The sequence below is a fragment of the Vulpes vulpes genome, chromosome 3 (assembly GCF_048418805.1).
Source record: "Vulpes vulpes isolate BD-2025 chromosome 3, VulVul3, whole genome shotgun sequence".
NCBI classification, from domain to species: Eukaryota; Metazoa; Chordata; class Mammalia; order Carnivora; family Canidae; genus Vulpes; species Vulpes vulpes.
This window is the reverse complement of record NC_132782.1, coordinates 29839368-29862861: the sequence shown is the minus strand read 5'-3', so window position 1 is coordinate 29862861 and position 23494 is coordinate 29839368. Positions and strand designations below refer to the sequence as shown.

Sequence of the window (23494 nt, the reverse complement as noted above, 5' to 3'; positions counted from 1 at the left end):
CTCTCTCTCTCTCTCTCTCTGTGACTATCATGAATAAATAAATAAAATCTTTAAAAAAATAAAAAATAAAAAAATAAAAGTTTCTTGAAACAAATAAAAATGAAAACACAACATACTAGGACTTATGGGATGTAGCAAAAGCAGTTCTAAGAGGGAAGCTCAAGGCAACAAATGACTATATTAAGAAGCAAGAGAGATTCTAAATAAACAACCTAACTTTTTGTCTTAATGAATTAGGAAAAGGGAAACGACATGAGTCCAAAGTTATCAGGAGAAAGGAAATAATAATAGAGAAAAAAATAAGTGAAATAGAGAACAGAGGAATAATAGAAAAGATTATCCAAACCAAGAGTTGGTTTTTCAAAAAGATAAACAAAATTGACAAACCATTAGCTAGACTAAACAAGGCAAAAAGACAAAGGACCCAAGTGCCAAATCAACAAAATTGTAAATGAAAAAGGGGACATTGCAATTGATACCACAGAAATTCAAAGGATCCCAAGAGGCCAACAAATCATACAACCCAGAATAAATGGAGAAGTTCTTAGAAACACAACTTACCAAGACTGACTCAGGAAGAAATAGAAAATCTGGGTAGAATTGGTACTATCACTCCAGAAAATCCTCAGTCAGTATGGAGAATCCTCGAAAAATTAAAAGTAGAACTACCATGTGATTCAGCAATTCCACTTCTGGGAATACATCCAAAGGTGACAGAAACACTAATATGAAAAATGCACTTTTGTGTTAATAGCATTATTTATAATAGCCAAGACATGGAAACAACCTGAGTATTCACTGATGGATGAATGAGAGAGGTTGAGGGATACAGATACAATGGACTATTATTCAGCCACAAACTAACAAAAAACACAAAGAAATCCTCCCATTTGTGACAACATGAATGGATGGACCTGGAAGGCATTACGCTAAGTGAAAAAGTCAGACAAAAGGAAAAATACTGTATGATCTCACTTGTATGTGGAATCTTAAAAAATAAATATATATCAGACCTCAGACCTGTGGTTACCTGAAATGGGGAGGTAGGTGGATAGGAAATTGGAGGACGGTGGTCAAAAGGTACAAACTTCCAGCTGTCGATCAGTACTAGGGATATGACGTACAACATGATGATGACAGCAAACACTGCTATGATACATAGGACAGCTGTTGAGAGAGTAAACCCTAAGAACTCTCATCAGAAAGAGAAAACATTTTTTCCCTTTTTTCTTTTTTTTTTTCTTTTCCTTTTACTGTGTCTATATAAGAAGATGGATGTTAGCTGAATTATTATTGTGGTTATTATTTCAGAGTGGACATAAATCAAATCATCATGCCATATGCCTTAAACTTATACAGTCAGGTATGTCAGTTATGCCTCAGTGAAACTTGGAAAAGTAGAGCTTGCCAGAAAGAAAAAGAAAAAAGTTGAGGGGGAAAAAATGATGATGGGCAGCCCGGGTGGCTCAGCAGTTTAGCGCCTGCCTTCAGCCCAGGACGTGATCCTGGAGTCCCAGGGTCGAGTCCCATGTCAGGCTCCCTGCGTGGAGCCTGCTTCTCCCTCTGCCTGTGTCTCTGCCTCTCTCTCTCTCTCTCTCTCTCTCTGTGTCTGTCGTGAATAAATAAATAAATAATGATGAAAGAGTAAATAATAGATAAGAATGACCAAGGGATCCCTGGGTGGCGCAGCGGTTTGGCGCCTGCCTTTGGCCCAGGGCATGATCCTAGAGACCCGGGATTGAATCCCACATCGGGCTCCTGGTGCGTGGAGCCTGCTTCTCCCTCTGCCTGTGTCTCTGCCTCTCTCTCTCTCTCTCTCTGTGTGACTATCATAAATAAATTTTTAAAAAAATTTAAAAAAAAAGAATGACCAAAATCAAGCAAATAAAACCAGATACAAAATGTAAATGATTGGTATTCTTTAAAAAGAATCTGAAGCAATGGAACAGAAACAGTAATGTCACGGACTAAGACACTGGGTTGATCAAGTGCCAAAAATATTAATGAAAAACAACTCACGAAATGATCCTGGTTGAAGTCTTAACTACAAAGATTTGTTGTTGTTAATGTCACCAACACATAGAGAATAAAACATTAGATTCAGGATTATGCCTTCGATATCACAGATCACCTGCAGGATATATAGCAATATGTTTTTAAAAATATAGCAATATTTTTAGAGTTAAAGGAGAAAGATTTTTATCTAAGTATTTTATAGCCAGCCAAACTGTCATTCACCTGTGAAAACAATTTTAAGATAATTAACGTTATTCAAGACTACATTTCATTCACATTGTCTTCCTGCAAAAAGTATTCAAGAAATTATTCAAACCAATCAAAGAATGAATCAATTACATAAAGAAAACAGAGAAGCTATGTTATAAAAGGACAGGTGTTGATTAATAGGAACCATTTAAGCATAAAATTAAACAAAAAAAAATAATAACATACAATTAAAATGACCCTGACTTTTCTGATACATGTCCTCTGGTTCCTCTCTCATTCATTAATCACGCATGGGCCATATGCCGAGTCCTACTTAGCTTGATATAAATGCAAACAAAAAATTGAAGCTTATCTAATTTTTGCCTCTTTGTATCTATTTTTTTTATTATTCTGCAAACAGCGTTTCTCATTCTCTTTAGTATTCTGAAATTTATTAACTACATATCCAAACATGGCAATAATTGCAATTAATTTCACCCTGTAACATCCGATAAGCTCTTTCCACTTGAGGTACATATCCCTTTGTAGAGGGAACTTTTTTTGTTGACAATAATTTTTAAAAACAAGAAGCTCTTTCCCATTCTCTGCTCCTTTTAACTGGCTCTCTATTTTGACCTCCCTCTCTTAGCCATTTTTCACCCGTCCAGTTTTTGGGTTTTTTTAACCATCTTTCCATAGTTCCCAGGTTTTTCTTTCTTTTGGCCTCTAGATTGTAACACATTACTAGCTTCTGCCCAGACCTGAAAAGCAAAAACGGAGCTCTTGAGACCATGAAGCCCAGTTAAAAATTCCAGGTATGAAGTTCTTTGGTTTTCTGCAACCACAGTGGAGGCACTGAGGTCTGGTCCCTAGCTTCTTGGGTGACTCAGAGGTATTTCCACTGAAAAAAAGAAAAAAATCTCATGGTATGAATGAGCAATTTTCCTGAATACATGGTCAAAGCCTGGTTTCTGTGGTCTTAGTGAACATTCTGCAAGCCTCCTTATGTCCTGTAGTAGATGACTTTATACTTGGAACCAGCCAGAGTGATTCTCTTGTCCAACCCCGTGCTAGCAGATAACAAGCGGTAAAACTCTCACGTTCATATTTTTACTTATTCCCCCGAGACGGTCAGTCAGCGCTCTCCATTCATATTTGTTCCTCTAACAGTTTCTGGAAATTTGCCAATGGCCGCATATGCACCTGCTAGTGGCCCCGTATATTCATTTTCTATTGATATTTTAAAAATTCCCACAAACAGTGACTTAAGACAACACTCATTATGAGGGCACAGTTCCGGAGGTCAGAGGTCGAGGCGGGCCCAGCCGCGCTCTCTGGTCCAGGTATTGCGAGACCCAAGTCCAGGAGTCAGCAGGATGTACTCTTCTTAGCCGGAAGCTCCGAGGAAGAATCAGATTTCAGCCTGACTCGTGTCGCTGGCAACATCCGGTTCCCTGCTTCAGGTGTACCCCATTACCTTTCTGGTGTCAGCCAGAGGCCACTTTGCTCCTCCCGAGGCCCCCAGCCTCCCTTCCAGGTGGCCTCCTGCACCCTCAGTGCCAGCAAGGAAACTGGGTGCTTCGCTCCGGGCCTGTCCCCCTGCCCGAGCCAGAGACGCTGCTGTGATCTTGCAGGAGTCGTGTGTGTAGCTCAGGACGCCCCGACTGACCTCAGCAGCGGGCCACGGCCTCAAGCACATCAGCAGAGCCCTGGGCCGCCCTTGGGTTTGCTTCTGTCGCCTGGACACTGCTGAGTCTCCGCGGCCCCAGCCAGACGCCGGGGTGCGGCCTGCGGCCCTGGGCCGTGGACACACAGTCCTCTCCGCAGAAGCAGCCCCCGACCCGCGTGTCCTCAACTGGCCCCTCTGTGCGCCTCCGGGAACACTGGGCCGAAGGCCGGGGGCTCCCAGGAAGCTGCACCGCCCTGACGCCCTTCCCGAAGCAAACATCCGGAGCCACACGCCTTCCCTGGGTGCCCTCGGTCCTCCCAAACCCGCCTCAGCGTTTCAGTCCCTGCCTGCACCTGCTGCCACCCTCACCCGGCCCAGTGCACCCTGTTGTGAGCAGCACGACTGCCTGCACCGACCTCTGTGCACCGTCTTCCCACACCCCGCGGCCTTGTCTCCCACAGTCCAGTGACCCGGCATTCCAGGCCCCACTTTTTCTCTCTTAACCTAGGAACTTAAGATTGATTGATAAAATGTATTGATTCCGGTCTTTTATGGCTAAACTGTCCTGCCGAAGGGACCACAACTTAACGCATGAAACTCCAGGCTTAGCAGTGACTCCTTTCCCGGGCTCACCGCCCCCCTCATCTCTGGGGCAATATGCTTCCCGCTGAGACTTGGAAGGGAACACAACAAGCTGAAGGGAGAGATTTAATTCCCTGATTTAGTATTTGCAAATATTACTCATGTCACACAGTCTCAAGAGCTGAAGCAAACATATGGGACAGTCACCTGGCCATAAACACGTTTGAACGTCTCAACTGACAGACATGAAAACAAACGTCTTACATCTAGACTGAAGCTCTGTCTAACAATCTGTGCTTTCTCTTTTTAACCTCCATGCACGCATGAATATGCCGACTTTTATCATCCCCCAAAACGGAATTTGTGAGCCTACGTCCAGCTTCCATGAAGCCTCGTGTGCTTTAAACTTGTGGCCTTCCCAGAAATGAGGCCTCGCACTTGCAGGGGGAGCAAGCCCCATGTAATGACAGTGAGTGAGCGTGACCAGGTCGAACAATTATTCGCTATTGTTCACCTCTTAGAGTTCTCCTCAAGGTTAATTCTTTAACTATATATGCTCCATATGTAGAGAATGTGTAGGGGAATATATATTTTTTACATATGGAGAGGGAATGACAGTTGAGTGAAATGCTTTACTCTGAAACCCAACCCGTTCTATAGAAGTGGAGACTGTCATTTATCTGGATTTTTAAAAAATTGTAAGTATGGATGAACTAAGTGATTCCTGTGGGTCTGAATATGAGGTTATCCGTGGATGTAGGGCGTTTTGCTGCACACCCGGTGCCCGAGAGCTCACGGTGGCCGGGTCGCGCGGCCCTAGTCTGGGCGCGGGAAGGTGGAGCCGGCAGGTAAGTGGGCGCCTCGGACCCCGCGGGAGGCGCCGGCCCGTCCGCAGCCCCGTTGGGCCGCCCCCACCCCCGCCCCCCCCCCCCCCCGCTGTGGGCGCCCCCGGCTCCGCCCAGGCTCCGCGGTGACCCGTCTCGGTTTCTCGGAAAGGCCGCGGGGGCCCGAGACCGCGGTCCCAGGCCCTGGGCCGGCTCAGCCCCGCGGTCCGGGGCAGGTCGTTGCCGCAGCGCAGGTCCGCGGGCCCATGACGCCCAACAGCCGCCAACACGCGGCCGACATGCGCCTCGCGCCGCGGGCCTCGACCCTGGGCCCTGCACCGGGAGCACCTGGGTGCGGCGCCGAGGGAGGGGTGCTGACGGCGGGGGCGGGGGGAGGCCGCGGGGGAGGGGGAGGCGGCGGGGGAGGGGGAGCTGCGAGGGGAGTGGGAGGCCGCGGGGGAGGGGGAGGCCGCGGGGGAGGGAGAGGCCGCGGGGGAGGGGGGAGGCCGCGGGGGAGGGGGAGGGGGAGGCCGCAGGGGAAGGGGAGGCCGCGGGCAGGGTGCAGACGGCGGGGGCGGGGTGGGGCGAGGACGTGGGGGCGGGGGGAGGCCTCGGTGGGGAGAGGAGGGAGGCTGTGGCGTCCCGGGTCCCTAGAGACAGGTGTGGGTGGAGCCTGACACGGTGGGGGGCGTTGGCCGCGGAGGGGCAGGCGGCGGCGGGGGGGCGGCCTCGGCGGCGGTGGGGGCCCCGGCGTCCGGCCCCTGGAGCCAGGTGTGGGCGCCTGCCGCGGGGGGCGGGGGCCGCGGGGGGCGGGGCTGGGCTGCCGTCACCTGGCCGCGGGCCGTCGTCAGGGAGACGCGGCACCGGGCGGCGGGATGCTGCGGCCGCGGGGCTGCGGGGGCCGCTCCCGGGAGCTGGTGGGCGGGCGCCAGGACCTGGCCCTGCGCGGCGGCCTCTACCTCCTGCGGCAGATGGGCCCCACCGGCTTCCTGCTCCGGGAGGAGGAGCCCGAGCGCGGGGACTTCCGAGTAATCACCCCCCCTCGCCTCCTGACCCCCTGGACCCCGCCCTGACCCCCTGGGCCCCCTGGCCCTCGCGACCCTCCTGATCCCCCTGGCCCACCCCAACTCTCCTGACGCCCCTGGCCCCCCTGGCCCACCCCCCTGACCCCCCTGGCCCACCCCCCTGACCCTCCTGACCCCCCTGGCCGCCCTGGCCCACCCCCCTGACCCTCCTGACCCTCCTGGCCCCCCTGGCCCACCCCCCTGACCCTCCTGACCCCCCTGGCCCCCCTGGCCCTCCTGGGCCCCCCGACCCCCCTGGCCCCCCTGGCCCACGCCCCCCGACCCCCCTGGCCCACCCCCCTGACCCTCCTGACCCTCCTGGCCGCCCTGGCCCACCCCCCTGACCCTCCTGACCCTCCTGGCCGCCCTGGCCCTCCTGGGCCCCCCGACCCCCCTGGCCCCCTGGCCCACCCCCCTGACCCTCCTGACCCTCCTGGCCGCCCTGGCCCTCCTGGGCCCCCCGACCCCCCTGGCCCCCTGGCCCACCCCCCCGACCCCCCTGGCCCCCCTGGCCCACCCCCCCCGACCCCCCTGGCCCCCCTGGCCCACCCCCGACCCTCCTGACCCCCCTGACCCTCCTGGCTCCCAGATCCTCCTGGCTCCCATGGGCCCCCGGACCCTCCTGAGCTCCCTGATCCCCCTGACCCCCCTGACCCTCCTGGCTCCCAGATTCTCCCGACCCCCTGGAGCCCCCTGGTCCTTCTGACCCCCCCTGACCCCCCTAGCCCCCCCTTGCCCCCCAGCCCTCCTGGGCCCGCAGGGGATCCACCCACCCTCAGGATCCCTGCGGATTCTCGCTGTCACACCCACGCACTGCGAGTTCCAGCCTCTAAAGACGTGCAGATGGCACAGGGATATAGTATGTGTTAGAAATGAATGAAAAGTTTCATGTTTGGAGGTCAGGACTCCAAATTGCATCAACTCTTGTAAGATCACGGCCCTTGCCTGATCTTTAGGCTTGAAAATATGAGACTTTTTATTTAAATATAGGGTTTGTGTTGCGCCGGGTCTTGGGTCCTCACGTACCTGTAACTTACTAAATAAATAAAATCGGATTTTCTTTCTCTTTAGTTACTCTAAAACTCCAAGAAGATCCTTTGAAAGTGCTGTTTAGATGACAATGCCTTGGGAAGGCCTTAATAAAAGTTATTTTTTATTTTTCTGAAAGACAACAGATATTTTATGTTTGCATATCCCACTCTTGCCCCTCAAAAGTCAGCCAGGTGTTGACTTGGAAAATTTTAATTCAGTGTCCTGCATCTTAAGCACCGAGTACAAATTACTAGCCTGTGCTTATTTAAGATATCCTTTTTTTTTTCCTTTTACCTTGTCCTTCGTAACACTTACTGTAGTTAGTAATTTGTTTTAGTCAATATACACTTGGTGAGTAAAATTATTCTTCTCAAGTAAAATTATATGCCGATTTAAATGTGCAAAACAAAAATCCAAGATGAGCTACTGTATGAAAGATCTTTAGCTCCCCTGCAAGGCAGAAGGAATTTTCAGTAAGAAATGTATAGAATTTTTTTTCTTTCTTTTTTTTTTTTTTTTCAGCTTTCAAAAAGTGAGTGTAGGTCACCTAAAAACAGTCTTAGCTGATGATGTGGATCATTAACCCGGACAAAGAATATGAAGAGGCTGGTGGCGAAAGTTGAGATGTCTCCATAGACTGTATGCAACCTTTGGAGTCACCTAAACTAAATTACCTCTTGAAAATCTCTTTTAATTCTATTATCTATTAAATTAGTTTTATTCTAACTCTAAAAATTAGCTCAAGAGGGTTTTTTTTTAAGTATGCATTTTTCTTTTAAAGGTTTTTTTAGGAAATCCTCATGTTTGTAACTGTTCCACATTTGTGAAAGGAGGGGAACTTTGTAAGCATATATGCTGGTAAGTAACTGTAATAAAGGTCGGCCTCAAGGGGACTTCTTGCAATATTGCCTTTTTCGTGATTTGAGTACCAGATTAAAGAAATTTGACGTTGGGCGAATATTAAGGTAAAATGGCTGTAGTTTTTCAGTATATTTTGCAGTATTTTACTTCATCTTGAAAATTAAGTAAGGTCTAACTTGAGAAGCATACGACCACCTCTGCAACTTTTGAATGTTTATGTTTTTATTAAGAAAAAAAAATCACTTCCGAGGGTCTCATTCTGTACATACAAATGTGAAATCTAACTATAAAAAAAGAAAAACCTCCCTGATTCACATCACTACTGATACTTATGTTCTGACTATAGGATTTCTATTTGCGGTCAGTTAAAAATAAATCCCTTCATACATTTTAATTTTTATTCTAACTGATGCATTGTTTGTTTTCTTTGTAAATACAGTACAACAAATGACTTAAAACAAAAAATCCATTTTGATTTTTTCATTATGATGTATTTTTAGCGTATTATTTTTGTTTTCGATAAGCGTTTACTATGTCTCTTTCAAGACGGTAGTAGGACTCCACTGAAGGTTACTTCCGACGAACCTGAAATTTCTCCTCTAGTCTGAGAAGCTATTTGTAGAGGAATCCTGGGAATGGAAATATAAAGACTCTTTCCACTTAGTGTTTGGAAATAATTTGGAATTTTTCCATGTTTTTCATTCTTTCAACTCATTTTGTTTTATTCACCTATATGTACACAAACAAATCATGAAATATACTTCTATAGAAAGTCTGATTGATCTTTGAGAGTAAAACAAATCAAACAAAAAATTGAGAGGAAAGTGAATCCCACATTTTGAATGCTTTTCTTTATAGGTTAAAAAAAAAACCAAAACCAAAAGGTGTGTATCTGTCATTTCCAAAACTTTTATTTACCTAGTTTTTGTTGTTTTGGTTTGATCAGTTTCTATCCAGCATTGCTAACATAATTTGCTTTAGTTAGCATAGAAGATATAAAATTGAGCCTTTCAAAACTTGCAGTTTGGTTTTATTATTAAAAATAATTACGTTTCTTAAAATAGGTGTTTTTTTCTTTTGTTTCTTTTTTTTTTTTTTTTTTTTTTTAGTGCCAGCTTCCTCAGGGCAAAGACCTTCTGTTCTCATTTTTATATAATGTAACTCATTTTTTACAATACATTAATCAAACTAAATGGGAATATAATTCAAGTCCTTAATATACTAAATATATTTAATATATTTAAGAATTTTAAATGTATTTCTCACTTTAAAAAAAGCCATAGTCAATTTTAATTGGTGATATTTTAAGTATTTTTTCTGTCATATGTTAAAGTGCTATATGTAGGAAAGCAGTCACTTGGTACTCTCCAGAAAATTACTCCATTTTCGGGTGTAAGATACTTCTAGGGAAGTTGAAAGGAAGTACTATGAATACCTCAATTCCCTCACTAGCCTAACTCTGTGAACATCTGTATTTCCTAGAGAAGAAATACATGGACTGACTGGCAAATCTCTTTATTATAAATGTTTTTTATGTTCATTCATCACACTTTTTTCACAATGCTTACTTTAAAACATATATTTAACTATTATTTTTGTCTGAGTTTTTTATTTTATTTTCAGTATAGTTAACATATTTGCCTACTATCATAACAAAATCGGTAAGTGTTAAGTTTATTTATAACACTGTCAGCAATATAAATTCTATAATGCTGTCCCTATCCTAAAATGAAAACAAAAGGCATCCTTTTAGGTTCTGTCAGAAATAAAATGTTTTTGTTTGTTTGTTTGTTTTTTGCCTGTGAATATTAGGGTCTTGTTGAAAAAATTCAAGCTTCCAAGAAATCATGAATGTAAGTCGTGTTTTTTTCTTTTATTATTTTGAAGTTAACATTGTTAGTAATTTTTTGTTTGGACATATTCTAAATTTAAAAAATTATTTTCCTAAACAATCTGACAACTATCTATAGGTCAATTTGTTACATTTAAGACAGTTGGAACACTTTTCTTCTTTACCAAAAAATGTAACTTTATCATTTCAAATTCAGTAGGACTTTTAAAAAGGGTGAAACAATGACTAGTTATTCAGAAGGCAAAATTTCCCTCATGTGTTCTCAGCAAAGATTCACAGTGGTTTCTATATTTTAAATTATTTTAATTACAGGAAAAATAAATGTAATTTTTTAGGTCCCATCAATAGACAGTTGACATGGCACATAATTTCATTAAAAAATGTCTACTGACTGAAACTTGTAAGCAAATATATATATGTAAATCTTTTTTAAAATATATAGGTATACATATTTTAAGGATAAAATATTTTTATGACAGTACTTAAATTGAGTTTAGAGTCAGGCATATAGCTGTGTAACTTTAAGTTCTGGGGTCTATCAAAATTAAAAGAGAAAAATAATTTTGTTGCAGGTCATGTGGATTTGCAGATTTTATAAAAAAGATATTGTCACGATGGAAGGGTTCCTCTAGTCATGTGGTTATTTGGCCTACAATAAACCCATCTAAAAATTGCAATGACATTTTAAAATTTATTAGCAAATGTTTATAATATTCATAAAGATTAAAATGATAATAAGTGTTCAATTTTTTTTTTTAGTTCTAAGAGTATTGGTTTTATTTAGCCAAGTTCAATTCCCCTCAACTGTCATATAAGAATAATTACAATAAACCTTTAAAAGTTGTACTAGATAATAAATTAATGTCAGTGTTTCACAGAACTTTATTTTTACTCTTCTCTCACTTGACACACTTTCTGAGGAATGTCTCCCATTTTCCACATCTGCTGTTTCCTCTGTACCAGTGATTTCAGTGTCTTATCAACCGAGAGGTATTTCCAGCTGCCTTCGGGGCAGATCCGTTTTAGAGGTTCCAGAGGTTGATATTCAAATATCAAATTTCTTCCCATTTATGCTCCCATCTTGTACTCCCTACCCCATGTATTGACTTTGCTGCTGCTTTAGTCTCCAAAACCAGAAAGGAGGGGACCTTTCCTGCCCCAGTTTCTTCCTTCGTATCTCTGGTCGTGCCACGAATCCCGTTCACGTTGTATCTCGCCTTCTTCCCCACGGGGCTCTCCTGTCTCCGTCCTCTTTCTCGCTTCTCTCCAACCCTCCGGAGCTCTTCCTAGTGCTGCTAGTAGCCTCCTCCTCTCCAGGGCCTGCAATTCAGGGCTTCCTCCTTCACACTGTAGACGAAAGGTTCTTTCTGAAGTGTCCCTTAATTCTCTACTTCATCCTCTCTCCCAACCCCTTCATACACCATGATTAGGTTCTATGATATATACATATTGTTTTCTTCTCTATTTCTTCATTTTATCCACCTGAAGTTAAATGTTTACATCCTCTCCAAGTCTTATTTGTTCTCCCCACTGTTGTACAAATCATTTCCGCAAGCGTCTGTGCTAGTGCTGTCCAACAGAAACATCATGCAAGCCACATATGTGATTTCCTAGCAGCTGCATTAACAAACAAAAAAAAAAAAAATAGCAAGAAAAAGGGAAATTTAATTTCAATCATATGTGTTAATTTAATTCAATACATCAAAACATTATCACATCAAGAGGCGATGAATATAAAAATTATGCAGTATTTTGTAGGCTGTCCTCAAAGTCTAGCAGGTATTTTATACTTACAGAGCATCTCATCTCAGACACTACATTTTCATTGGAAATATTCGATCTGCACTTAGATTTCAAAAAATAATCAGTTGGTGAAAAGATTCATGTGACACCCAAATTGTTGCAAATATAAATTTTTTAGTGACTATTCTCAGCTTTCAGTTTCAATTTAATGAAGCAAAATTAAAAATTTAGTTTTTCAGCCACGTGAGCCACATGTCAAGTGCTCAGTAGCCACATGTGGCTGGTGGTTGGCCAGTTAGACAGTGCCCCTCTGTACCACCAAAGTCAATGAATATTCACTGTACTGTGCATTAACCAAGAGCCTCTGCTTGGTCCTTTATATAAATCAAAACCTATGAATACTAACGTTTCTGGGTGTTACTATTTACAAAAAATAGCAATTTGATATGGATCAACATAATATTTAACATTGTGTTACCCTTTGTACTTCTTGAGGACAGAAACCATGTTTTGTTCCATAAATATGAGTCTACCATAGTAGGGAATTTTTTTTAATGTTCAATCCTTTATATTCATTTTGAAAAATGAATGCTTCCTACTAAAATAAAAGATCTTCCATGTCTCCTATATTTAAAAGAAGTTTTAGTCAACTTTGAGAAAATCCTATTTGCACACCTCAAAATTTATCATTTAAGTGAAAGCTAGAACAAACATCCATGAAAATTTAAAGAAAGCTATAAACAGTTATTCATTAGGATTATGTGACGTATGTACATAATGGAGGAGATGGTTACTAGTGATGAGGGAAGATTGTTCTGTTTTGTTTTGTTTCGTTTGGGAAGAGTGTTTTGAATATCATTCCCAGATTCTTCTAAAACACATCAGAAAACAAATATTTGGACCCTAGTGTTGCATATCAAAAATATGACTTATTTTTGAAGACATACAAAGATGATTATGCAGGAATTGTATTACAAAGATACCAGGTTTTGAGCACTGGACATTTCTTTTTTCTTATCGTCCAACAGATGTTTTTATTTTTTTTTATTTATTTATGATAGTCACACAGAGAGAGAGAGAAAGAGGCAGAGACCCAGGCAGAGGGAGAAGCAGGCTCCATGCAGGGAGCCCAACGTGGGATTCGATCCCGGGACTCCAGGATCGCGTCCTGGGCCAAAGGCAGGCCCTAAACCGCTGCGCCACCCAGGGATCCCCAACAAATGTTTTTAAGCAAAACCTACATTTATCAACCTAATAGTTCCTTCTAAATACAATGTCTGCTTTTTGATAGTTTACTTTTTAACAGAGAGCTGAGGGACAAATAACTAAGAGCCAGAAACTTCTCCTCCTCTTCATTTTATAAATGTTGGCATAGAAAGACTTTTAGTTTATCCGGCGCCCGTCTCCTCTTTATAAGGGGGATTCTGAAAGGTCCACTGCTAACAGCAGACAGAATGCAAAGTATAAACCAGACTTTTTGAGCTCCTCTCTTCTCACTTTCCTCTATTTCTTGTCTAGTAAATACCATCTGTTCCTTTTTTAATAAAATATTTAGATAAAAACCACATTTAGGGGAATTTTTTTTTAAATTCCCACTGCAAAGATACCATAAACTTTTATGCTTTCTTATTTCCTTTTTGAGTTTATATTTATGCAAACCCAATACTCCACGGGCACCTTGTCTTCTGCTTTTTTATCAAACACTGTTGCTTTGTAAACATTTTCAATGCTGTGTAATCTATGTAATTAAAGTCATCAATGGCTAACATTATTCCACAGAATATAGTAAATCATAATTTAGCTAACATTCTTCTACCGCTAGTCATTTAGTTTATTTCTAACTACTGTTGTATTCTTTGTACATGAAGCTGTCTCTTCCTTCAAGTATTTCTTTAGCCCAAAATCTCATGAATTGGGTTTTAGAGTAGAAGTATTGATATTTTTAAGTCTGCCGCCCATATGTATTGCCAAATCGATCTTTAAAATACTTTTAGTAATTTGCGATTTGAGCAGTGTATCAATTTTCTGCTAGTTTTGCTTTGGAATTCATGTGTTAGGTACATATTATTACTTAACCATAGTGTGAAAGGCATGAACAGAACACTTAAGTCCCCAAAGAAAATAACTTAAAAATACACAGAAATACTCTGAAACATTAATAATATTTCCATAGTTTTAGAAAAAAAAAGAGGCTAGCCTACAAAACACGAATAAATGCCAGATAGAAGGTCCATGATAATCGGTAAATTTGCATAAGAAAATAGTTTCCATTCTCCCTTGTATCTAACACACCCTTAGAAGATCTAGAATGCCTTCATATGACTTTTCTAAATATGAGAAACATAACATTTCACATTTATTTGTCATTACTTATTCAGTAGCAATATTCATTCTGTGTCTGTGCCTCATTGTTATTTCAACTCACTTGTCTTTGATGTTTAATGAAATTGAACATCTTCCATAAGGTTCGCTGTCTTGCTCTTCTCTACAAAAGAATGTTCTTTCCTAGTCTCATACATTGATTTTTCCAAATTGATCTCAGAAGAGTTTGTTTCTCCCTTGTATCTTCCAATTCGTATTACACCACATAGGACAGCTTCTGGCCAGCTCCTTTTATAAACTCCTATATTCAGTAATTCTGCTGCCCTAGAAAATCTCTATTCCCAAAAGCACAATTTTTGTTCTTCTTTTTCCTCCCCATGTTTTTTTTTTTTTTGTAGAGAGCAGATATTGCTCCGTCTGTGACAAATAGCCATCGTCCCCCAACGTAATGGTTAATTACAGTATGTTACCCCCTTACATTCCACCTGCCACCGCACCGCATGCGAAGAACAGAGATTTCTGTACTGAAACGTATCTATGGTGTTTTCAGTATTTTTAGTGTCTAATCAGGAGTCTTTCCAGAAAAATGAAGCTTTTCATGACCTTGTGAATGTTTTAAAAATTTATTAAAGGATGTCCTAGATATAATACAGGGTGTATAACAGGAGTAGAATTCAGGGTACCAAAAACAGACGGCATTTAAATTATGGCATGTTACGGAGAGAGAAAAGGAAAAGAGCCTGGGATGGGCCAGGGAATGAAGAATCTAAGATGCCCTGGTCAAAACCATATGTATTATTAGAAAATAATTTCTTATAAGGACAGCAAGATGGAGAAAATTCAAAACTCAAAGGATGCATATCCCCGGGTTATAAGCAACATAGTTCATAATAGATTGTCCTGAGGAATACTGACCGAATCTGTGAAAGATCTGGCTACCAAGATCCTCTGACAGACCCTCTCCCCTCTTAAACCAGGACGGGAGAGTCGGCACCGCCAGCTGAGTCTTGCTCTCCCATTATCCATCCATTCTTTACTCATCCAGCAGATACTAATTTTACTGACTTCCCAAATATCCCTGTTTCCCCTTTCTGCATTTGTGCCTGTTTTTGTTTCTGGTGGGGTTTTTTTTGTTTTGTTTTTGCTTTTTTAATTCTATGTTGTAAGTATTTGTTTATGGAGAAGTTGAACAGGTCAGATTGTAAGATCGTGACACCGATCCAAGGAGGAACACGATCATGTAATCAGTGTAAAACCTTTATAACCCTATATTTGCACTCTTTCCAGTCACAAGGGGGAAAAAAAGATAACTTTAATTCTTCTTACAAATGACTCTTTCCTGCCCTTTTGGTTCGGAATAAATACAAAACGTGGTAAATGTACGTATAAAAATGCAATCACAACTGTCTTTCTGATATTTGGACAAAAAGTTCTAACTTTCAGCATAATCTGTTACATTTCTGTATCTCCAGTTTGGCCACTGAATTTTAATACTTTGGAATTTTTCACTAGCTGCTTTGCGGTTAGGTCTCGTGGAGAGAGAAATCAGTGACTTGCTCCAAGGAATACATCGAGTTCAAACTCCCCAAAAAAGAACAAATGGCGAAGCTGTGCACATTGAGGAAGACGGGTACATCACACAGAAGGAAATTGGCTCAGATGATATCTGCTCTATTTGTCAAGAGTTACTTTTAGAGAAAAAGCTTCCTGTCACATTTTGCAGGTGACATGTTTCTTTCTTTCTCTATTTTATTGAAGTATAATTAAAATACTGCGTTTATATTAGTTTCAGGTGTACAATGTAACGATTCAGTAATTCTGTACATTACTTAGTGCTCCTCAAGGTAAGTGTACTCCTAACCCTATTCCCCCGTTCCCCCGCTCACGTCCCTTCTGACAGCAACCCTGACGATTTCTGATCTTGACCATCTCCCTGTGTGTCTGTCACCCATGTGTGTGACTGCTTTGGAAAAATGTCTATTCAGATCCTCTGACCATTTTTAATCAGATTATTTGGGGGCTCTTTGATGTTGAATTGTATGAGTTCTTTATATATTTTGGATATTAACCCTTATCAGATAAAGCCCTTGCAGATATCTTCTCCCCTTCCGTAGGGTGCCTTTCGGTTTTGTTAATTGTTTCCTCTGCTGTGCAAAAAGCGTTTAATTTTTAGGTAACCCCAATAGCTTAATTTTGCTTTTGCTTCCCTTGGCTGAGGAGACAAATCTAGGAAAATGGTTCTATGGATGATGTCAAAGAAATTACTGTCTGTGTTTCTTTGGGGATTTTTATGGTTTCAAGATCTCACATTTAGGCCTTTAATCCATTTTGAGTTGATTTTTGTAAGAAAGGGGTCCAGTTTCATTCTCCTGCCTATAGCCGTCTAGTTTTCCCGGCACCATTCATTGAAAAACTGTCTTTTCCTTGTTGTCTATTCTTGCCTCTTTTGTCGTAGATTAATTGGTCACCTGTGTACGGGTTTCTCTCTGGGCCCTCTCTTCTGTTCTGTTCATCTGTGCGTCTGTTTCTGTGCCAGTGCCGCACTGTGCGGATTACTACAGCTTCGTGTGTATCTTCAGATTTGCAATTGTGATACTCCCAGCTCTGTCTTACTTTCTCAAGTTTGCTTTGGCTATTTAGGATATTTTGTGGTTCCATACAAATTTTAGGATTATTTGTTCTAGTTCTGTGAAAAACGTTGCTTGTATTCTGATAGAAATTATATTCACTCTGTAGGTTGCTTGGAGTCGTATGGACATTTTAACAGTATTGATTTTTTTCAATCCTAGAACATGGACTCTCTTTCCACTTGTCGTGCCATCTTCAATTTCTTTCATCCGTGTTTTATAGTTTTCAGAGTACAAGTCTTTCACCTCCTTGGTTAAATTTATTCCTTTTTGTTCTTTTTGATGCCATTCTAAATGGGACTGTTTTCTTAATTTCTCTGCTACTTCGTTATCAGCGTAGAGAAATGCAGCAGATTTCCATATGTTGATCTTGTATCCCATGACCTTACTGAATTTATTTATTAGCTCTAGGATTCTTTGCTGGAGTCTGTAAGGTTCTCTATGTATAGTATTATGTCATTTGCAAATACTGAATGTTCTATTTCCTCCTTACCCATTTGAATGTCGTGTATTTATTTTTAGTCTGACGGCTGAGGCGAGGAGTCTCAGTAATGTGTTGAATAAAACTGGTGAGAGCGGACATCCTTGTCTTGTTCCTGATCTTAGAGGAAGAGCGTTTAGTTTTTCACTATTGAGTATGATTTTAGTGTGAGTTTTTCATATATGGCCTTTATTATATTGAGAAATTATTCCCTCTAAACCTATTCTGTTGAGAGTTTTTATCATGAATGGATGTTGTACTGTCAAATGCTTTTTCTGCATCTATTGAGATCACTTCCTTTGGTCCTAACTCTTGCTAATCTGATATGTCTTGTTGATTGATTTATGAATATTGAACCACATTTATATCCCTGGAATCAATCCCATTTGTTCATGGTGAGTCATTTTTTAATGTATTGCTTGATTTGGTTTGCTGATTATTTTTAAAAGATACTATTTATTTATTCATGAGAGGCACAGAGAGAGAGAGAGAGGCAGAGACACAGGCAGGGGGGAAGCAGGCTCCATGCAGGGAGCCTGATGTGGGACTCGATCCCAGGACCCTGGGGTCACTCCTTGAGCCAAAGGCAGACGCTCAACCACTGAGCCACCCAGGCATCCCAGGTTTGCTAATATTTTGATGAGGATTTTTACATCTATGTTCATCAGAGAGATTGGCCTATACATTGTTTTTTGGGGTTTTTGTTTTGTTTTGTTTTGTAGTATCTTTATCTGGTTCTGGTCCCAGGATAATGCTGGCCTAGTAGAATGAATTTGGAAGCTTCCCTTCCTCTTCTCTCTTTTGGAATAATTTGAGAAGAACAGATATTCTTTAATTATTTGGTAGAATTCACCTGTGAAGCCATCTGGTCCTGGACTTTTGTTGGGAGTTTTTTCATTACTGATTCAATTTCCTTGCTACTCATTGGTCTGTTCAAATTTTCTATTTCTTATTGGAAGTAGATTCAGTTTGGGAAAGTGTTATGTTTCTAGGAATTTATCCATTTCTTCTACATTGCCCAATTTGTTGGCATACAATTTTTCATAATATTCTCTTTTAATTCTTTGTGTTTCTCTGTGGCATTGGTTGTTATTTTTCCTTCTTCATTTCTGATTTTATATATTCGAAGCCTCTCTCACTTTTTCTTGATGAGTCTGGTGAAAAGTTTATCAATTTTATTGATCCTTTCAAAGAACCAGCTCCAGGTTTCATTGATCTATTATAATGTCTGAGGAGGGGGTTTTTTGTATCTTTTCCATTTATTTCTTCTTTAAATCTTTATTATTTCCTTCCCTCTACTAGATTTGGGTTTTGTTCTTTTTCTAGCCCCTTTAGCTATAAGGTTATGTTGTTTGTTAGAGATCTTCCTTGCTTCTTGAGTTATGTCTGTATTGCTATAAATTTCCCTCTTTGATCAGCTTTTGCTGCATCCCAAAGATTTTAGACCATTGTGATTTCATTTTCATTTGTCTTCACACATTTTTTATTTCTTCTTTTATATTTTGATTAACCCACCCATTGTTTAGCAGCATGTTATTTAGCCTCCATTTATTTGTGTTTTGTTCTGATTTTTTTTTTCTGTTTGATTTCTAATTTCATACCGTTATGGTCAGAAAACATGCATGATATGATTCCAATCTTTTTGAATTTATTGAGACGTGTTTGTGGCCTAACATGCAATCTATTCTGGAGATTATTCCATGTGTACTTGAAAAGATTGTATATTCTACTGTTTTGGGATGGAATGTTCTGAATATCTATTAAGTCCATCTGACCCAACGTGTTGTTGAAAGCCACTATTTCCTTGTTGATTTTCCATCTGGCTGATTCATCCATTGATGTAAATGGGATATTAATATCCTCTACTATTATTGTATTACTGTCAGTTTCTTCTTTTATGTCTGTTAATAGTTCCTCTATGTAGTTAGGTGCTCGCATGTGAGTACACAAACATTAACAGCTGTTATATCCTCTTGTTGAATTGTTCCCTATATATATATATATATATATATATATATATATATATATATATATAAAATGTCCTTGTTTTTCTCTTGTTACAGTCGTTTTAAAGCCCATTTTGTCCAATGTAAGTATGGCTACTCTGACTTTCTTTTCACTTTCATTTGCATGGTAAGTGGTTTTCCGTCTCTTCATTTTCAATCTCCATATGTCTTTAAGTCTGAGGTGAGTCCCTTGAAGGTGGCATATAGATGAGTTGGTATTTTTTATCCATCCTGCCTTTTGATTGGAACATTTAGTTCATTTACATTTAAAGTAATTATTGGTATTTAGGTACTTATTGCAATTTTGTCTCTTGTTTTATGCTTGTTTTTGTAGTTCTTCTCCATTTCTTCCTTCTCTTGCTCTCTTCTGATGTGGTTTGATGGCTTCCTTTTGTGTCATGCTTGGATTCCTTTCTCTTTATTTTTCTATATAATTTATAGTTTTTTTAAAAATGTATGATTGCTATTAGGTTCATATATAACATCATGCATATAAAAGTCTATATAACGGGCACCTGGGTGGCTCAGTCAGTTAAGTGTCTGCCTTCAACTCAGGTCATGATCCCAGGGTCCTGGGATGGACCCCCTCTTTGGGTTTGCTGCTCAGGGGGGAATTTGCCTCTTCCTCTCCCTCTGCCTCTGCCCCAATCATGCTCTCTCACTCACCCTCACTCATGCACTCTCTCTCATAAATAAAATAAGTAAATAACTAATATTTTTATTAAAGTCTACATAAAAGTATATATTAGGGCTTCCTGGGTGGCTCAACAGTTGAACGTCTACCTTCAGCTCAGGGCGTGATCCCAGGGTCCTGGGATCCAGTCCCACATTGGGCTCCCTGCATGGAGCCTGCTTCTCCCTCTGCCTGTGTCTCTGCCTCTCTGACTCTGTCTCTGTCTTTGTCTCTCTCTCTCTCTCTCTCTCTCTGTCTCATGAATAAATTTTTTAAAATCTTAAAAAAATAAAAGTATATATAAGTTGGTCACTTAAGTTTGAACCCATCTTAAAGCACTACTAGGCTTGTAGTTGGGCAGTATTAGTGGTCACACTGGATGCCTGCCCTCATCCTACCTGTTGGGACTGCAGTCACACTGAACTCAGGGCACTATCCTGTGTTGTCACTTGAAAGACTTTCATGGGTGGATGGGGCCAGAAGTCAGACCTCATGCCTGCCCCCAGTCTGCGAGCCAGCGCTGCAGTTGCACTGACTGGCAGGGTGGTGTCTAAGCTGCCTGCTGAAAGGTTTGGCTGCTGAGACTGTGGGTACACTGGTGTGTGTAGTTAGCTGCCTCTCTCTCCAGGGTAGGCGTCACTTTGCAATGGTGCTGGTCCCTGCTGGGACTGCTTGCAGAGTGTATTAGACCAGGAGCGACTTTGGTGGGACACCTGCTAAGTGGGGCAAGTTGGTTGGTCTGGTTCCACAGGATAATGTGGGGGCAGGAAGCACTGTGATAACAAAATAGGTGGAGAGTGTGTATGCTGGTTCCTGCAGGCATCCGGCTATCTAGCCTCTGGGATGGGGGAAGATAGAAATGGTGCCCACTAGCTCTTTTGTTCTTGGAGAAGTCTCCTAGTGATCCTTACTCCTCTGAGGCACGTTCTGAAATTAGTAAATCAATCTCCTTCATGATAACCCCGGTGCTTTTCAAACTGCTGCTTTTTTGCTGTATTTTGGCTGGGGCTGGGTTTTTGTTATGCTGGCTCTTTAAGGGTGGAGGGTCAGTTTCCTATCACCCTGTGGCTCTCCTGGAGCTAAGCCCCGCTGATGTAAAAACTGGTAAGCCCTACTGGTTCTCAAAGCCATTTGTGGGGACTCCTCTTCCCCACAGGTTCCCTGTGCCTTGGGTGCCTAGGGTGGTGGCCCATCCTGCCAGTTGTCCATGCTTGTGGTGTCCCTCGTATTTGTAGTCAGTCTCCCCAGGGGTTTAGTTCCTGAGCCTATCTCTGCTGCTCTTACACTTTTCGATGTTAAATTCCCTCCGCAATTAACTGTGAAAAACCCGTTCTGCCCTTGTTCCAGGTGAGAGTTAAGTGCACTTAGGTGGCTCTTGTGTCTGTGAGTGTCTGTTAGTCAGGACAAGGTGAGCTCAAGATTCTATTTTGCCATCTTCTCAACCTTCTACATGTTTTTCCTTTGGATATTTGAAGTTTACGAAAAAAAATTCTAATTCAATATGTTTGTAATTGATTCTTCTAAGGCATGTTGATAAACAACAAAAAGCTTTAGCTATTGCTTATTATTTAATTGTCCTTCTTTTGTTTCCTAACATAGCCATTGTAGAAGGGCCTGTTCTTACTCTAAACATTTCTAGGCTACATTATAAAGGGCGAAAATTAAAGCCTAACTCCACTTCACTCCTCTCTCTAAGTTATTAAAGTAGGATAATTTTCACATTTTTGTTTTATACACATGAATAAATGTCATGGCTTAGACCAGTTACAAAGAATTTTCTGAGAATAAAGACAGTACTTTAATATTATAAAAATTCTTTTCGGTTTCTCAAAATTCTATCTTTAAATCTAAATAATTGAAATTTTTACCTATACAAACATTTGTTAAGAGTGTCATATTCATACTATTCTTTGAGGCACTATAAAGTTGGACTTGGATATTTGGGTAACTATTTACTATTGAACTTTTCATTTTCTTACTCCTGATTATTTGTCAAAATTTTCATTCATGTAGTTTTTCACATGGCTGCTTCTACTGCATATTTTTAAGTTGCTAACTATTTTCCAAAATATTATTTCTCTCAGTAGATATTTGTCAGGTACTACTACATACTGTGTGATTTCTAGGAAAATAAGGTAATACCCCAATCTCAATGATGCTTTTTATTTAAAAAACAATAATTATTGCTATAATTTTCCTTTTGTTAAGATTATATTTGTTGTCACTTTAAAAATGAAAAATATTGGGGTGCCTGGCTGGTTCAGTCAATGGAGCATGCAATTTTTGATCTTAGAGTTGTGGGTCCAAGCCCTGCAATGGGTGTAGAGATTACTTAAAAAATAAAATTTAAAAAAAAAATGACAAATATTTTGATGATGCAGAATTGTTTACCATCATTTCATCAGAATGGGGGAGAGTTTGTTAGGAATCCTAATGCATTAAATTAAAGATGATAGATTGGGTAGGTAGATAAGATAGTGGTTATGTGTATAATCAAGCTTTATTTGGAAAATTGGTTCAGAATCTATTTTTATGGGAAATAATGATGGTAGCACTGAAAGTTTTACTTATATAAATATATATATATATATATATAACTTGATGTATACAAATGGTAAATTCAAATTTTATTTCTGACAGGTTTGGCTGTGGCAATAGCATCCATATAAAATGCATGAAGATCCTGGCTAACTATCAGGATCCGATTTCAGATACTTCCATGTTGAAATGTCCTCTGTGTAGGAAAGAGTTTGCACCATTAAAACTTGTTTTAGAAGAATTCAAAAACTCTAGCAACCTTGTGACTGCAGCTGAAAGAGAGCGACTGGACAAACACCTTGGAATTCCCTGTAATAACTGTAAACAATTTCCAATTGAGGGGAAATGTTATAAGTAAGTGTCATCAGTAAAATTATAAACATGTATTCTGACCTTTTTTTAACTTTAGGAAACTTGGAGCACTAGGGTACTAGTCATTGAGATGGCCTCTTTCCTTCAGTGTGTGTGTGTGTGTGTGTGTGTGTGTGTGTGTGTGTGTGTGTAGTATGTTTGCCTTACGTGATGGTTACTTATTTAGGATTTCCAAACTGGTGATTTATGTCAGCCCAGTACCTCCAAAATTCTGATTGTTTTACTTCTTTGCTTACACAAAGACATTGGCTTTGTACTCCAGCGTAGATTGAGAGTCTGAAGTAGCATCCTGCCCTGGAAGCTCTGGACACAGGCCTGTTGCTTTGGCCTAAATGAGTTTCCAAATTCAGAAGCCTCAACTTCCAGACCTCTCAACTTCTATGACTTTCTTTGAACCATCAACTGCCAAAAGCTGGATTGAACTAGAGGGATATTGACTAGATGGACTGAATATTTAATCAAGTTTCACAAACTCAAAACTGCAATGAGTTCATGCTTTTTTCTTTAATCCTATGCCTCAACAACAACAAGATAAATATTAGAGAAAACAATTTTTGTTACTTTTTAAAGTAATCCCCAAACTTTCCCCCAGTTGCCATACTAAAACAGCAATTAATTGCTATGCTTGGGAGATTGCATTTTA

The 23494-nt window shown here is 40.8% G+C and overlaps 1 protein-coding gene across 1 annotated transcript in view; it reads left to right on the top strand.

Annotated features, from left to right (window-relative positions):
* Positions 1–6155: 6155 nt before the first annotated feature.
* The window catches only part of ZSWIM2 (zinc finger SWIM-type containing 2), a 30185-nt gene continuing 12846 nt past the window's right edge, over positions 6156–23494 (top strand). The window contains exons 1-5 of the mRNA XM_072751258.1: positions 6156–6308; positions 8158–8234; positions 10050–10090; positions 15667–15877; positions 22582–22833. Of these exons, the coding sequence (XP_072607359.1) occupies positions 6156–6308; positions 8158–8234; positions 10050–10090; positions 15667–15877; positions 22582–22833 (734 nt within the window). The remainder of the gene's footprint in view (positions 6309–8157; positions 8235–10049; positions 10091–15666; positions 15878–22581; positions 22834–23494) is intronic.